The sequence below is a fragment of the Diplotaxodon limnothrissa genome, linkage group LG22 (assembly GCF_057381915.1).
Source record: "Diplotaxodon limnothrissa isolate DT_005_m linkage group LG22, D_limnothrissa_male_GT1.1, whole genome shotgun sequence".
Classification (NCBI taxonomy): domain Eukaryota; kingdom Metazoa; phylum Chordata; class Actinopteri; order Cichliformes; family Cichlidae; genus Diplotaxodon; species Diplotaxodon limnothrissa.
The window spans coordinates 16,607,834-16,623,295 of record NC_140616.1 but is presented as its reverse complement, the minus strand read 5'-3'; the positions used below and the strand labels follow the sequence as shown (position 1 = coordinate 16,623,295).

The following is a 15,462-nucleotide window of genomic DNA, read 5'->3' as shown; positions in this document are numbered from 1 at the left end:
CCTCTGTCAACTCTCCACAGGAGCAGAAGCTTTTGAAATCACCCACATCCGCTATGTATTTCTTTAAAATGTAGCAAACTGTGCCACAGTTTATTTTGCAAGTATAAAAATATTAGGTTAGTTTTTTCCAGTCTTGTTTTCCTTTGTGTTGTAAAAATAAAAGGCTTATCTTAAAAAAAAAAAAAAATCTTGATGTAAAGCTTCATTCATGAATGTAAAAGCATGTACTGTATGTAAATAGACTGAATGCAAATGTAAATAAACTGCTACAAGAATGCATTAATGTGCCTGTGTTTTTTCAAATTGAAACACGAATAAATGAACACAAAACGATCACAGCAAGCTTGATTGTGAAGTTTATTAAACGATATGCATTTGCATGCACATTATAAAGCAAATAATTAGGTAATACATACTTTTTAAAATATCATAAGCTTATCTGACCCAATTAGAAAACACACCTGCCACTCGTCTCCAAATAATAAAACCTCGGAGGATCTATTTGACTCTGAAGTTGTATCATTTTCAGCAGCAGGTAGGTTACAAAACGGAGGGAATAACCTGCAGCTAGAGGCTTGTGAGGTTTACCAAAACATTTTATTTATTTATTTATTTTTAGCAGATAGCCAGCTCACCACGAGCTGCCTGACGTCACAGAGGAGCAATCTGTGGTCGGGCTGAAAATGTGCTCCAGCTGCTGAAAGCTACCGTAGCCTGTAGTGTCACTGTGCTCACGATACTCATGATGCCGACTGCTTTGGATTAAAGGGATCTTATTGCCAACTTGTGCATGACATAAACTTTAAAAACTTTGGCTACTTCAGGGGAATATTAAAAACAAATAATCCTAACAACGATTTAAATTCAGATAAACATTTTGGTTGTGAGTACTGGGTTTAATCCAATATTTTATTGCTCTGATTTTCAATTTCTACGCACTAAAGTAGATTGCTTAAAAAATTATTCTGTCACTGTTGACGTGTCCACTGCAGCGGCCTGAGAGCGGCTCTTTGGTAGTTAACACCAGCTACTGCGACAGTCCGCATTAGCATTCTGGGAATGGTGTTTATCAAGTTTTGGTGCATTTTATGTGGCAAATATAATAACTATCAAATTGTTTTTACATTTATCATTTGATGAAACACACAGAGAACAAAAACAAAACACAATAAAACCCCTCCCCCTCCCCCGAAAGGCACTGTAGGTTCAATAATTATAAAATTATCTGCATTAATCATTTGCAAGGTCTTCAGAAACATCACAAGAACATGTTGTAGTTAAAATACACCCAAAGCTCTGAATAAAAAATAGCTTTTTGATTTATATGAGGGGAAAACAATTTAACATTACTACTGTACATTCGCTACTGAATACTGATTAAGATTTATGTGCTCGGATAAACTTCTGACTGCAACTTGCTGCGGTGTGCCTGACACGCTTGTTCTTACTGCGTGGGTACTTCTAGTAGTTCTAGTTTTAAAACAAGTCTGAAATGCTTGTTGAAATGTTGGGATCTGCTTTGTTTTGTTTACAAGGAACAGCTTAAAAATCCCTTTTCTTAAATACGCCGCACGATTCAATTCAAAGCTTGCAGTGAAGGTTTTTATATCTGCACAGGTGCAACCAAAACAACAACAAATAAAAAAGGAGAGCTCAAGGGATGAGTATTTGAGTATTTCTGATATCACAGTTCCCACCCGCTTATAATAAACAGTTGGACCCAACACAGGGCTTCAACATTAAAACCAACTTTCCCAAAATGGAAAATAAAATAAGCAAACACATGACAGGAATCACGTTTTAAACAAAAAGCAAAGATAATATTTTTCTTATATATGATTGCAGACCATAAAATCTGCGGGTGAATAGCTGGTCCCTCTAAAGTGTAAATGCTTGGCAGACGCCTCCACGCTCCTCTCCGACTCCTCTCCGGCGTTTCTCGCTGCCATTTAAAGAATTCACAGAAAGAGCTGGTGGTGGACCACAGCGGGGACACATCCCTCTGGTTTTTGCTCGTTTTTTTTTTTTCTTTTTTGCTAATGTGCTCAAGGAGAAGTTGGTGTGGATTTTTTTTCTTTATAGCAGCTCAGTTTTGTCAAGACATTTTATTTGCTCTTATCCGGCTTTTTCAGTTCTGCTTCTTTTCTTATTTGGGGAGGGAAAGGGTCAAATCTGGTTTGTGGGATTTGGAAAACCCACCAGGACTGAAAAGAGTTTGCAGATCATCATGAAAGCTGGACCTTCTGCACCACCTGATAACTTGCTTTACACACCTGTCCCCGTACATGCAACTCTACTTACTATAGGCCTTGAAGCACTGCTGGGTGCTTTAACATCTCGCTTAGATGTCACACATCTGGTCATGTTCTTGTTGCTCCTGAAATCCATCCCTCTCTCTCCATCTCTGACTTAAACCTCAACCCTGACATTCAGATATTTCTAAAAATATATATATATAATTAATTTATAGCCTTAATCCTGATCACCAGCTTCCCAAGATGCATGGAGGGTAGGGACGGTGCCTGCGTTTAACAGTGGCACTGGGTGATAAGGCTAACTGAGCTTGCTGTGTTTGTGCAGTATCATGCCTGAAGAGCTCCTTTAGATGTCCGTTTGTATACAGCGTTTTCTCGTTTGGTTTACAGGCTGCACAGCGCTGCAAATGGTCTCCTTCAAGCTCTCATCCTTCTCTGGCTCTGTGTCACCAACACTCTCCTCGCTGATGTACAGAAACGTCCCGCTACTTCCCTCTTTTGGCGAAGCAGGTGGAGATGAAGACAGCAGGCGGCAGGTGAAGGCTGAGTGGCTAATCTGAGGCGGGAAGTGCTCCAGGCGGTCGTGTTCCACCTCTGGCATGGGCGTGATGGTGACGTCACTGAAGGCGCTGATGGGATTATGAGGGTGGGCGTCCATCGGGGGAGAGCAGGGTGCAGGAGCCGGTCTCGAGGTCTCGGGGTCTGAGCAGCTGAGCTCAGATGAGAAGTGGCTACAGTGCGACTCAGCCACAGAAGGAAGGCTGCCGCTCAGGGACGGAGAATCGAACTCTGAGGAATTAGTGCTGCGCTGCTCCAGAAGCTGAGTGTCCATGTCTGTTTGGATCTCGTTAACTTTTGCCTCTCCTTTGCTGATGCTGCTGGCTTTTTTCCAACGCTTGCCCTTGCTCGTTTTGACCCCAGAGGTGGAGGCATCCTTTGACCACGGCGGGCAGGGGCAGGAGTGGTTGGCTTGCTGAGCACAGCGACAGGTGGAGGGACACGAGCACGTAGCTCCTTTCAGGCCAGCAGAGCTGCTACTACAGCTGGCTTCATCCAGGCTGCTGCTGGCGCTTCCGTGTCTCACCTTCTCCTGCTTAGACTCCACGTCTGCCTGCACCTCCAGACTGTTGTCTCTGCAAAATCAAATCACCTACATTTAACTTATTGGATCATAGGGCAGCTGCCTACAAGTCTAACAAATCTAGGTCACCAAATTCCTACTAGAACAAGGAGGATGTGTATAATCTGAGTGCTGACCTTTCCAGAGACATGTAGGCGTTGAGGATGGACCCCGCCATGGCTTTTGTGCTTGCGTTGTCGCTCATTGTCCCCAGACTGACTGTGGCAGACTCCCCACTAAGGCTGCAGCGTTCCTTCTGGACGTCGGCCTGGACTTCCATCCTGGAAAAGTAAAAGCAGTCAAAACAACTAGAAAGTCCAGTTGACAAGTGAACAACAAGCCCATCGATGTAGTTTCAGTCCTAAAACATTTAACACTGATAAAATGGTCTAAGGAGCTTGGAAAGCTCTAAGCTACACAGACACTGATAACATTGTGCGACTGCACCATTTGCCACTCACATAGAAGTGCAAAATTTCTACGATGAAGAGAAAATAATACAAAGAAAAAGAAAAAAAAAGACTAACATGCTTTTTTCTTTTAAGTGATGAAAGTAAAGAATGACGTCTCATAGCTTTTATTTTGAGTGCACTGCTGAGTTAAAGAAAGGAGTTAAGGAAATTTAGGAAGTTAAGGGTTAATTTTAATTCATCTGTCTGTTTTCTTAACCCCTTATATTCAATTTAGGGTCACGAGAAGGGGAGCTGAACCCTATCACAGCTTTCATCAGCTGTCAGCGAGAAGTGGAGTCCATTAACAGGGCCAACAGACACCCATTCACAAGTACGACCAATTTAGAATAGCTATTGGATTTTCCCTCAGACAGTGTTCTGTTTGGGCTCATCTGGGCGTGCTTATCACACAATCAGTCCAGTCCATTTACCGGTTGTAGCAGCTGCCCGAGAGGCTTCCGGTGATGCTGGTCCCAGCGAGGGCTGTGGTGCTGGCATTGTCACTCATGTTATCCCGCTGGGTGGAACTTACGCCGCAGCGCTCCATGTTGCTTCCGCTCACACTGAGGCTCAGGCCCGTCAGACCACCAACACTCGCACCATCGCCGAGGCTGGCGTTGTTGAGGCGAGTCTCCGCTACTGAGGTTGTGTCTGACCAGAGAAAAGGGGGACACAGTGTGAGCTTTTATTAGGCTACAGAATAGTTTGATGGACAAAACTAAAGCAACAATGTGGCTTTCTGATATAGTATTACTGTATCCTGTGACTATAAATGCCCAAAGAAGTGAAACTAATACAAATGGAGCATGGTCAGTAACGTCAAAGTGGACACACATAAGTAATAAACTCAGGAGTGAACTTGGTATGACTTTACCATGCATCCTGGAACAACACATCATTAAATTCTCATTGGAATCAAAAGGACATCATCACGTCTCACACCTTATGTTTCTGAAAAGGTCAAAGTCTTCGCTGTCATCTGTACTAATAATTATGACTTTCATTGATGACAGAAGCTGCAAGAAAACAACACGTCTCGCCGTCACGCAGAGCCCCTAGTTCATCACAATTGCTGATATCGTGCCAGTCATTTCACACAGTCACACGCCCTGAATACTTTTCTGCATCTTCCATCAACAGCCCTTTGAGTAATGAATGTCATGCGCATAAAAACAAAGGCATGGCCAGATGTAAGAGTAATGACTGGTATGCATTCCTAACCGTGAGAACAAACTCATACAGTAATCTTTTCTATCAACCCTGTTAAATATTTAACCTGAAAATTGACCTAAGCTAAATGCAGAGCACCATGGTGCTTAAAACAACATTTTTAATTATTCATTAACGGATCATTATTGTCTGAACTGTGACTTTAAGTTCTTCCCATAGCCTGTGTACAGTATAAGACTCTCACCTGTGGCTGCAGCACCGTTGCCTATGTTGTCATTTTCATCGTCAAACTCAATTCGCACTCCTTTCCCATTGCCGGCAGAGACTCCACAACCTCCGCTCCGGCACAGGGAGATCGGGACAACACCGTAGACGTACGCAAGCATGATGGGAACGCCAATTCCTAAATAACACAACATGAACAAAAATTATTATGACTGACACTTAGGTAAGGTAAGCAGATTAACTAAGAAAATACTGGTGGGCGAAACATGTTTAAACTCAGTGTGTTGGTACAAGCAAGGCACAATATGAAGGCACAGATGGTGAAACAAAACAAAAAGACATTTTTCCTCACCAACAGTGACCGCGGCAACCACAGGAGACACGATCACAGACAACGTCACGCCGCCAGCTATCACCAGGTTCCTCTTGTGTTTGGAGATGTCTTTGCCTTCATAGCGAGTATGAATCTGATGGGAATAATTGTTCAGTATGATTTAACTTCACACGCTTTGCAGTAAAGCCACAAATGATGAACACACACCTCCTTTTGTCCCCACATCTCAAGGCTGACATTTGACAAACTTGTTACATGCAAGATACTGTACTAGGAACACAAAACTGGTACAAAAAAAAAAAAACAAAACAAAAAAAACAGGCATAACACAACCTCTCTGTACTAATCTGCAAGATCTTCACCACTTCTCACTTCTCTGAATACACACATTTTGTACCCCTGTTGCCTGCTGGGAGCTCTCACCTTTCTGCCCACATAGACAGGGATGCCAATGATCATTGCAGGGATGGCGATGCCAGCAATAAGGGCGATACCCACAGGAGCACCCACCAATGTGCCAAGCTGCCACAGGATCTTCTTCTTTCTGCTCCACGGCTTCTTCCCCCAGAAGGTGCAGCCCGATGGACTGGGAGGAGACAAGAGAGATCAAATAGTTTCACAGGGCTAAGACAAAAAGAGAGCTGTAAATATTAAGCTGTAAATATTAAAGGAAACCTAAAAAATAAGAAAAGCATAGGGCGGAGGAAGTCTTACCTTAAATAGTGCAGATCAGAGATCTCCTTCATGCAAAGCCAACAGAACTCACAGCCGCAGACGGCGCAGGTCATGTGATTGCAGCTTCCATCGTTCATCTTGATGATGTAGGCTGCACAGCGAGGGCATGGTTTGATGTCATCACCTGGTGCAGAATAAAACAGACTGAATATTGTGCTTAAAATGATAAAGCTTCTGTGCACTGTGAATTTATCACAAGTGTCCTTTAATGTGTAATGCCAAAGAACAGGTCAGGTTAATCTGAGAGCTTTGTATGGTAGCACCTATCTGTGGGCTACCTGCAGCGCCGCTCTCCTGGCTGTAGCTGAGTGAGGACGACCTGAAACTCCTCAGCCGGAAGTGTTGGGCCCTTTGCTGCCGTGCGGTGTCGCACGTCTGGTTGGGATGCCACAGCTGTTTGCAGTGGTAGCAGAACTCTGTCCCGCAGCCCTCACGCCCGCAGGTGATCTTTGGGCAGCTGGCACATCCAAATGCAATGACTGCATAACTAAAAAGAGAAATGATGGTAAATAAAATTTGGTGAGACAGAATGGACTTGCCGCTACAGGTATAATCAAATCTGGAGGATGGCATATCACCATAGCAACCTACATCAGTCATCACAGTGGCTTATTAGAGGGCTTTTTTTGTGGCAGGAATGTTTCTTTTTATAAATGAGCACATAAAACTTGACAAAGTGACACCATAAAAGCCCGTTGCTGCAGCAGTCATTTATATCCCATCACAACTGCTGCTTTAAATAACCTGCTTTTATATCAGTGACAAGAATATTATGAATGGTAGTGACTGTTTCCCCCGAGCTTGCTGACTCAAAGCCCCCCTCGTGTCCCTCCAGGGGTGAGACATGGGGGATGGTTTCTGTGTTAGATACCGCAGCAGATATGACAGCTTCATTTAAACTCAGAGGCATTCAGGATCCTGCATGATGGTTATCACGGGGACGTGAGGAAAAGCAAAAACAGTGCGACAGCAAGCAGCTTGTAAGGAACTCTTAGTTGCTCCACTCAAACCCTGATCATCTTCCACATTTCTAAATGTGATTGTGTGAGGAGAACATGGAGGACGAGCCTCTTGCTCAGTTTAGGATGAATTCCCAAGAAAAAAAGACAAAAAAAAAAAAACTCAAATTAAACAGACGCTGCAGCACCGTCTGACGTACACAGCTGTGAGTCAAGATCTTTGTTAACATGAGATGAGCATTTAATCTAATATAGCCGTTAACATCAGCTGACAGCAAGGGAGCAACAGCAACTGCAGCTGGAAACTTAAAGAGGCACGCTATTTGGTGGGAATCAATGGGATTTATAAGTTAGCGAATGAAGCAAAATGATAAGTTTGGAAGACAAGTTAGTCATACTAAACCCTTAAGGCTAACCTTACAAAAGGTAGATTAGAGTTATCTTAAATGCAAAGTTATATAATTACATCTAACATTTCTTCAAGGTCAGTGGAGGAAGGAGGAAGTTAAAAAAGAAATACAAAAAAATAGAAGCAGTAGAGTAAATATATAAAACTATTCATCACATGTCAAGTTTCTGATGAAAGAAATGAAAGTGAATGTAAGCATTAACAGATAAACTCTGTTATCCTCTTATTGACACATTTGACAAGCAGCAGTAGAGGCTGAATGTGAACATGTACTTAAACAAAACAGCCAGTCTGCACAGTTTCTAGACAGTCTACACTAACACCTTGGTGAGGTGAACCGATGGCACGTTGTAAAAAGTGGTAAAATATTGCCAAATGGCCTTTTGGTATTATCCCCATCTTGTTTTCCTCACATACATTTTACTGTCAGACCATAATTCAACCAGTTTTAACTGGTAGTGTAACACCTACAGTGATATACTTGGGCTCAACTTTTAAAAGAAACCCCAAGCTTGCCCAAAATAGAAAAACTGTTTCGGTTATGCTTGCATGTAACTAAATAGGACACCATCCGAAACTGAGCAAAACTTCACTGCATAAAGATGATTCAGCTGTTTATTTAAGGAATAATGAGGACTCAAATTTGACAAACTTCACAGTTGAGCTGACCAACAGAGCCCAGTAATTTGCACAATTATACAACAATAAAGACTGAGAGCATTAACCAGCGAGGAGAGTGGCAGCAAGCCAGAGTCGAGCTGTTTGTAGCTGAGTTGCAACAAACTCATGAAAGAGCCATTATTCCAGCAGACAAGGGTCAGCACTGTTGATGCAAGACGATCATGAGAGTGAGTGAAGGGTGAAACCATTTCTGAAGCAGACAACAACAGAGCTGAACTGATCATGGCTGACTGGAGCAAAAATATAAAAAAACAAAGCAAAACTTGGCTGCAAAACGAGGCAACACTATTTCAAGATGCAAAACAACCATCCAACTAAAGAGAATCTTAAAAGCAAGACAGCCATCCGTGAGGCTGTTCACTGGCCTCTGTGTTAAAGCGTAACCACTTCTTTGACGTTTAAGAGTTTTCTGGCAGACTGCAGGCATTTTCTCAGGCGTGTCTTCTGTGCCTCTGAGTGTGTGCATGCTATTATTCTCACATAGCTGCATGCTTTCCCTCGAGTGTGTATTAGTCAAGTGTAGGCAAAAAAAACAACAAAATAGTGCAGCCAGCACCTGGAGCAAAACCAAATACACACTGATGTAAGGGTACATTAGCAGTACACGTATGCTGTGTGCATGGAGGCAGTCACGGCCTAATGGTGCAATGAGAAGCAAGAGACGTATGGAGGTCAGTTCAGGACCCTGTGAGCAAACTATTGAGTCCCTCCCGGCTCGAAACATACAAGACCCTGAACTGACCTTAACCCAGTACTGCCTCTGACATATAAGAGAGAGAGAGAAAAAGAAAGATTTCCAACTGCAAGAAACAGCAGTTTATTAACATTTTTAGGAGGTTTGCAGAGCTCGTTTTTACCCCAAACCAGCAACTTGCAATACTTGCAAATTTTTTCCAACTTTAATAATTGAAATAGGGTTTTTGTTTTGTCTTTTTTCATTCAGCTTATAACTTGTTATTTTAGGTTAAATAACTTTTCGCCTTATTTTAAGATTATTATCACTGAAGGGTGTGTTATGCTTTCCTTTATTTTCTGTCACATGATGCTGAATGTTTATACTAAAACACTGCCATAATTTCAGATAATCTGGTCCGCGTATATAAAAACCTTTATACTACTCAAAATGCTTGTTGTGTGGTGGGTCTTCTAGTCTGATGTCAGCTGATCATGAATTTCCTTATATGGTCATTTAAGGCACAGCTACACTGATGGGAGGCGGTGCTTAGAAGCACAAGGTTACAAGCTAGCCAAGTACAGCCAATCAGGAGAAAGAAGGACTTAATTGTACAGAAGCTAAAACGGCGTGTTATTGGCCAGTAGAGGACATACAGTGCACAGGCCAGTGAAGAACAAGTAAAATACACCTGATCCAACCATAAATTAGTTCATGTATTGTTCAGACTGTTATACATGCTCCTTCATTTGTGGCTATATACTGAATATTTGCTCATTTACAACCTATTTGCAGTCTGAACACAGCGGGCATCATCATAAACTGACTGCTCGCTGCTTTTGACTGACAGAATAAATGCGGCTATTATTGCTACGAGTTATTTTTAGCCGAGACATCAATGCAGAAGCTGGAGTAAACTTCACAGGGTCAGATTACAGTCTTGAAATTTCCTTGATCTTCTGCCTTAGTGTGTTATTTTAGGAGTTGGGCACTGGTTTAATCAAAGTTACAGAAGATCAGGCACATCTCAGGTAATTAAAACTAAGATTTTGGCCCATATGAATTTGCAGGTTTTTCAGGATAATATCACAGGCTTAAAATTTTGGAAGCTGTCTGAAATTTACACGTGCCTTGTTGTAATTAGTGCTGCAAATCTCAACTTTCCTTCCTACTCTTCAGTTACATTTGAATGTAAATCTAAAAGCCTCCATTTCCCAAGTTTTTGCCTTGTGTATTATGTTTGAACTACACCAACTAGTCCTGTGTGTTATTCACTCAGGGGCCATCTAATCCCTCAGCTGTGGTTCTTACCCGCAGTCAGGGGCTGGGCACCAGCGGCAGTCAGGTTCAGCCACCAGCCACCTCCTCAGCATGAACTCCTCGTACTTGTCCATGAGGGCTCGGTCTCCCAGGATCATCCTGATGTCGTGGGGGTTGAAGCGCTCAGCACACTCGGGGCAGCTGATGTTGACTCGTGACTCTGAGATCTCGATGCGCAGATACTGTCGCAAGCAGTCTGCGCAGGAGCGGTGGTGGCAGGTCATGATGTCTGGGAAGTGATCGCGTGCGTGGCGCAGTAGGCACAAAGGGCACTCCAGCAGCTCTGACGAAGACCCTGGCACTGAAGAAGTTGACGCTACATCTAATGGAGAGTTGGTTGCAGTTTTATCCTGCAAAGTCTCTACCTGTGCAGTTTCGAGGCTGACGACACCATCCACCCCAACTTCAGCTTGCAGAGCCTTCGCCTTGCGCTTGGGGTCACGTTCGGGCCGGCGTCGGCGCCCAAAGATTGCATGGAGAGAAAGACGGCGCTTCTTGGGAGTCTTTCTAACTGTGGGGAGGCTAACAGAGGAGCCAGCAGAGTGAAGATCTCGCTCTGAGCCTGTGCTGCCATGATGCTGCTGGTGCAGGCTGCTCATCACGCCAAACTGGGCGCCACTGGTGCTGTGACCAGCAATTACCACATTGGGATCGGGGATTAGAGATGGTACGGAGAAGGAAGACGGAAAGAGGGACTAGGGTTTAAGGAAGATGCTCAGGAAATAGACTGCTATCTAGGACATGGTGGCAGGAACCTGATTTAGGAGGTGTGCAGGTGTGTGAGATGATCTGCCCTTGTTTTAAGTCACACCAGTTTAAGGGGTTCCTTTATGGCCAAGATGAACAAGTTCAGATGTAGGCCACAAACCTGAGGAAAAAAGAGAGAGAGGAAAATATCAGGTGCTGTGCTGAAGTCAAATGCATTAATTTTTAATTATCTGCTGCAAAAACAGAACCACTTGGCTGCAAAACGAGGCAACGCTATTTCAAGATGCAAAACAACCATCCAACTAAAGAGAATCTTAAAAGCAAGACAGCCATCCGTGAGGCTGTTCACTGGCCTCTGTGTTAAAGCGTAACCACTTCTTTGACGTTTAAGAGTTTTCTGGCAGACTGCAGGCATTTTCTCAGGCGTGTCTTCTGTGCCTCTGAGTGTGTGCATGCTATTATTCTCACATAGCTGCATGCTTTCCCTCGAGTGTGTATTAGTCAAGTGTAGGCAAAACAAGACAAATCCTGCGTTTCCACCATAGATCTCAAAAGCAGCCACAGCTGTGCCTGTAGTTCTCTGCAGCCTCACCTAGCCTTAAGTACTTTCACTGCTTGTTTGCACAACTTAAGCATAAGCTCTTCACCTGTAAAAGCAGCGTGAAAACGCACTTGTGGTGGATGTGAAGGGTTTAAGGGTCAAAATAACAGGCATAACAGAGGCGAGTCTTAAATTTCATTGACTAATCCAATCTAGCAAATGAGATCAAAAATGCTTCATGAAGTTCTTTTAATCCTAACCACCTTCCACCTGACCTGGCCTATTTTTATCCAATCCATCCAACACAAAATTTACCATGATTGTTTTGCTTTCAGCAAAATATGCACGCTCTTCTAAACACAATTTTGTTTCCACACCTTTATCTTCTCGCAGTATTTAAAAAAAAAATACATGAATAAATAAATAAATAAATAAACAGAATTACAGAAATCAACGCTTTCCAAGTTTGCCCTCACTTGACATGTCCTATATAACTGTGCTCATGTTTGTATAACTGTGCTCATGTTTGTATCATGAATTGCAAAGTATTTTAAAAACCCTAAAGCAATATAAAGGACAAAAGGGATTTCTACTGGCTGCTGCAGGCTGCAAACTTGTGTTTGCCATTAGGGACTAATTTCAGGAAAATTCCAGCGGGAGCCAAAAGGTGACTAATTAACAAGCCTGTTGCAAATCTAAACTGGGACAAAGCAACCATATGCACTCTCGTAACCTACAAACCTCAGTCTGACTGGCTGCTGTTTTTCCACCTTTAAGTACCATGGCATGTAGGCCGAAGTCAGCATCAACTACTTTAATGTTGGGGAAGGCTAAAAAGAAAAAAGTCTTTAGTTGCAGAGCCTGAAACCAGATTCAGTTCGGCACCTAATAATAACATACACTCAACTAAATTAATGTAACATTTTAACACTTTCAGTGAATCTGGTTAGTGGTTTGATCACGAGCTTGAAGCATTTTAAAAAGGCCATTAAAAGATTATAAATGCAATAAAATTCAGAAATGCGGTCTTTCAGGTGCTCACACTCAGCTCTGACTGACAACACCCAATAAAATCTGCAAACATCCAAAAAAAAAAAAAAAAAAAAAAAAAAAAAAAAAAAAAAAAAAGATGCTTGGATCAAATGACTCTTGATCCCAAACTGCCATTTTTATCTCCCAGTTTAGCAGCAGGCAGGTTCAAAAAAAAAAAAAAAAAAAAAAAAAAAAAACAACTCAAATGCATCCCAGTAGCCTTTTGATGCTGACTGAAACTAAATTCGGCTGACTTTTTGCACATCTACAAGCTCTAAATACAGCCAGTAGTCTGCAGACAGTGTCACGGCATAAGAGTCCCATCTCTTCAGAGACAAATATCCTGAAACGCACGTATGAACATGACAGATGTATGCAATACACTGGCAAACGCACATCTGACAACACATAATGTATTAAACCAGATGCAGGACTGTATCTGTATTACTGTTGGGACAAAACTGATAAGTACCTACCATTAGCATATGCCCTCATACCTAATGGCTACAATGTAAATGTTATTATAATATAAAAGACTTTAATTATGGTTAATAGCTGCCAGTTTTATTTACACAGCCCTTCACCTGCAGTTAGATGCTCCTTGCACATTCCCAGTTGTGTCATTAACATAATGAATAATGTAAATAAGGATAACCCTTAGTGCATAAACGTTCATATATATTAATGATAAGCTGCTCCTTCTCACACACACAGCAAGGGGGAAGTTACTTTGATGTTTCCGTTGTTGGGAAGCTTTTACTGCATTACTGTAATATAAAGTGTTGCCATCAACTCAATGAATAGTATTTTATTTCACTTATCTCTTGGCAGCTCTACATATGTGTGTGTGCGTGTGTGTGTGTGTGCGCGTGTGTGTGTGTGCATGCGTGTGTGTTGAAGAGGAGAAACTATGACCGTAAATGACAGCAGTATGCCGCAGTCTAAAGACATAAAAATCTAACAGATAAACACCAATAAATATTTAACTGTTCATTGTTTTTATCTGAAGTCTGTTGCCATTTGTTAGTTTAATAAGTAGAGTTATATATGTTTATCTGATGTACAAGTTTATTACACCAATCAAGAGACTGGCTGGCAACCCTTTGGCAACCTCCGGTCATTAGGGAAAAATGTGTAGTGGTTGCTGGAGCTTGCTGGGTGAAATTGGCTGCAAAGAGGGTGCTGCCTCTGGTTATTGCTTTGGTTGCTCGCACATTGCTGTGGTCACCTGCAGTTTGCATGAAAGATGTCAACTTATCTGCAGACACCCACAAGCTAAACAAGGTGTGGTAGTGAGACAAAACGTTTACTTTCAAAGTAAAAGTTGTGCCCTCCCACTGAAACCAACATGTATCAAAAACAGTGCAACTTTTACTTTAAGTTTAACTGTAGCCTTTACTGGTTTGCAATGCACTCTTCAGAGTTTCACTATTGCTTGGTGAATATTTCCCAGATGGGACTGCTCTCCAGGCCTACATAAATGGGGCTTTAGTAACTTAGTATTTACTTACTAATAATTACTAACTTTTGACTCATGACTGGTGGTTGCCAACTGGTCTCTAGACCTGTGTGACTGAAGCCTTCAGTTTACGTGCACATCAGCTGTACTGATGTGTGAAATCCCCCACAAACGATAGTTTTCTCAGCACTAAAATCCACACAACAATATTTGTGTAATGGTGGGCTCAATCTTTTCACTGAAATCCATGTGGAATCATCAAGATTTGGTATAAAATAACCGGTCTCAACAAATTCATCACTGGAGCCTTTAGAAATAGAAATGTTGAATTGGTCCAGCCTTAAATGTTAACAACTGTTGTCATCATATGACACAAAATATAGAAGTATTTCTTTCTGTTTTAACCACTTGGTTGAGGTCAATAATTAAACTTTATATTTGTTAAGTACAGCACTTCAGGTTGCTAGGAAGAAATTACAACAGACAGTGTGCAGAAGACTAGACGTTTCCAGCAGACATTTTTTCTTGACTTTACCTCATAAGTATTTTTAATGTTACGTTAAGCTGTGCATTTAACTGTCACATAAAGATAAAGGAGAAAAAGCGTGCCAACCATAATTGCATCTTATTAGGCTGTAGCATTGCAGCCAAAGAATGAAAGTTGTAAAGAAGAATACACCTTAACTGGTGACTCCATTTTTTTTTTTAACTTTCTTTAAATAAGAGATTCTGCATTTGAAATTTAAACTATGAAAAGCTGCTGTGTGCAAGGTGACACATGCACAGTGTGTCACTGACTAACAAAAGCAGTAAATCTTCCATATATAGGGCTTTGGAGCGTGATGTCACGGGGGTGGGCGTGGAAAGGATTTTGGCCCGATCCGCCATTTTGGGGGTCTAGCGCAAGTGAAAAGGGAGCGAAGGCACACACAACAGCCATGGTTCGTATTTGCTGTGTGGTCGGCTGCAATGTTCGATCGCACGACCAGCAAGAAAATAAGCTTGAAAAGGGTTTATCTTTTCATTCTTTCCCAACCTGGAAGCAACATGAGGCAGCTCGTGTATCGATGTTAGCAAACGAAGGCGTCCAGCCTGGATAGCAGCTGTGAGACGAGCTCCAGTTCTCTTCCATCTCCAAATATCTGTTGGTGCTCCAGACAGTTTCATTCCGGTAAGTTCTAAATATGTTCATATCACTCTTTATAGCCTATTAGTTTCATTTTCAATGCACTCTGAGCTCATAGCAAATTAGAACAAACATCCTACTGAGTGATTTTGCAGAACTACCGTCTATTTATAGAGTTGCTAATTATTTGGCATTATTGCAGCAAACCAGCCTATGAAATGGATGAAACATCGTGACTGGGTCCCAGCGCTACACGAGGGACC

The 15,462-nt window shown here is 42.1% G+C and overlaps 1 protein-coding gene across 1 annotated transcript in view; it reads right to left on the bottom strand.

Annotated features, from left to right (window-relative positions):
• Positions 1-347: 347 nt before the first annotated feature.
• rnf19a (ring finger protein 19A, RBR E3 ubiquitin protein ligase) overlaps positions 348-15,462 on the bottom strand; it is a 28,264-nt gene continuing 13,149 nt past the window's right edge. Inside the window, exons 2-10 of the mRNA XM_085346242.1 lie at positions 10,325-11,201; positions 6,570-6,778; positions 6,271-6,415; positions 5,980-6,142; positions 5,575-5,689; positions 5,242-5,400; positions 4,259-4,478; positions 3,513-3,656; positions 348-3,388 (exon numbers count right to left, since the gene is read on the bottom strand). Of these exons, the coding sequence (XP_085202368.1) occupies positions 2,602-3,388; positions 3,513-3,656; positions 4,259-4,478; positions 5,242-5,400; positions 5,575-5,689; positions 5,980-6,142; positions 6,271-6,415; positions 6,570-6,778; positions 10,325-10,932 (2,550 nt within the window). The 5' untranslated portion in view covers positions 10,933-11,201 and the 3' untranslated portion in view covers positions 348-2,601. The remainder of the gene's footprint in view (positions 3,389-3,512; positions 3,657-4,258; positions 4,479-5,241; positions 5,401-5,574; positions 5,690-5,979; positions 6,143-6,270; positions 6,416-6,569; positions 6,779-10,324; positions 11,202-15,462) is intronic.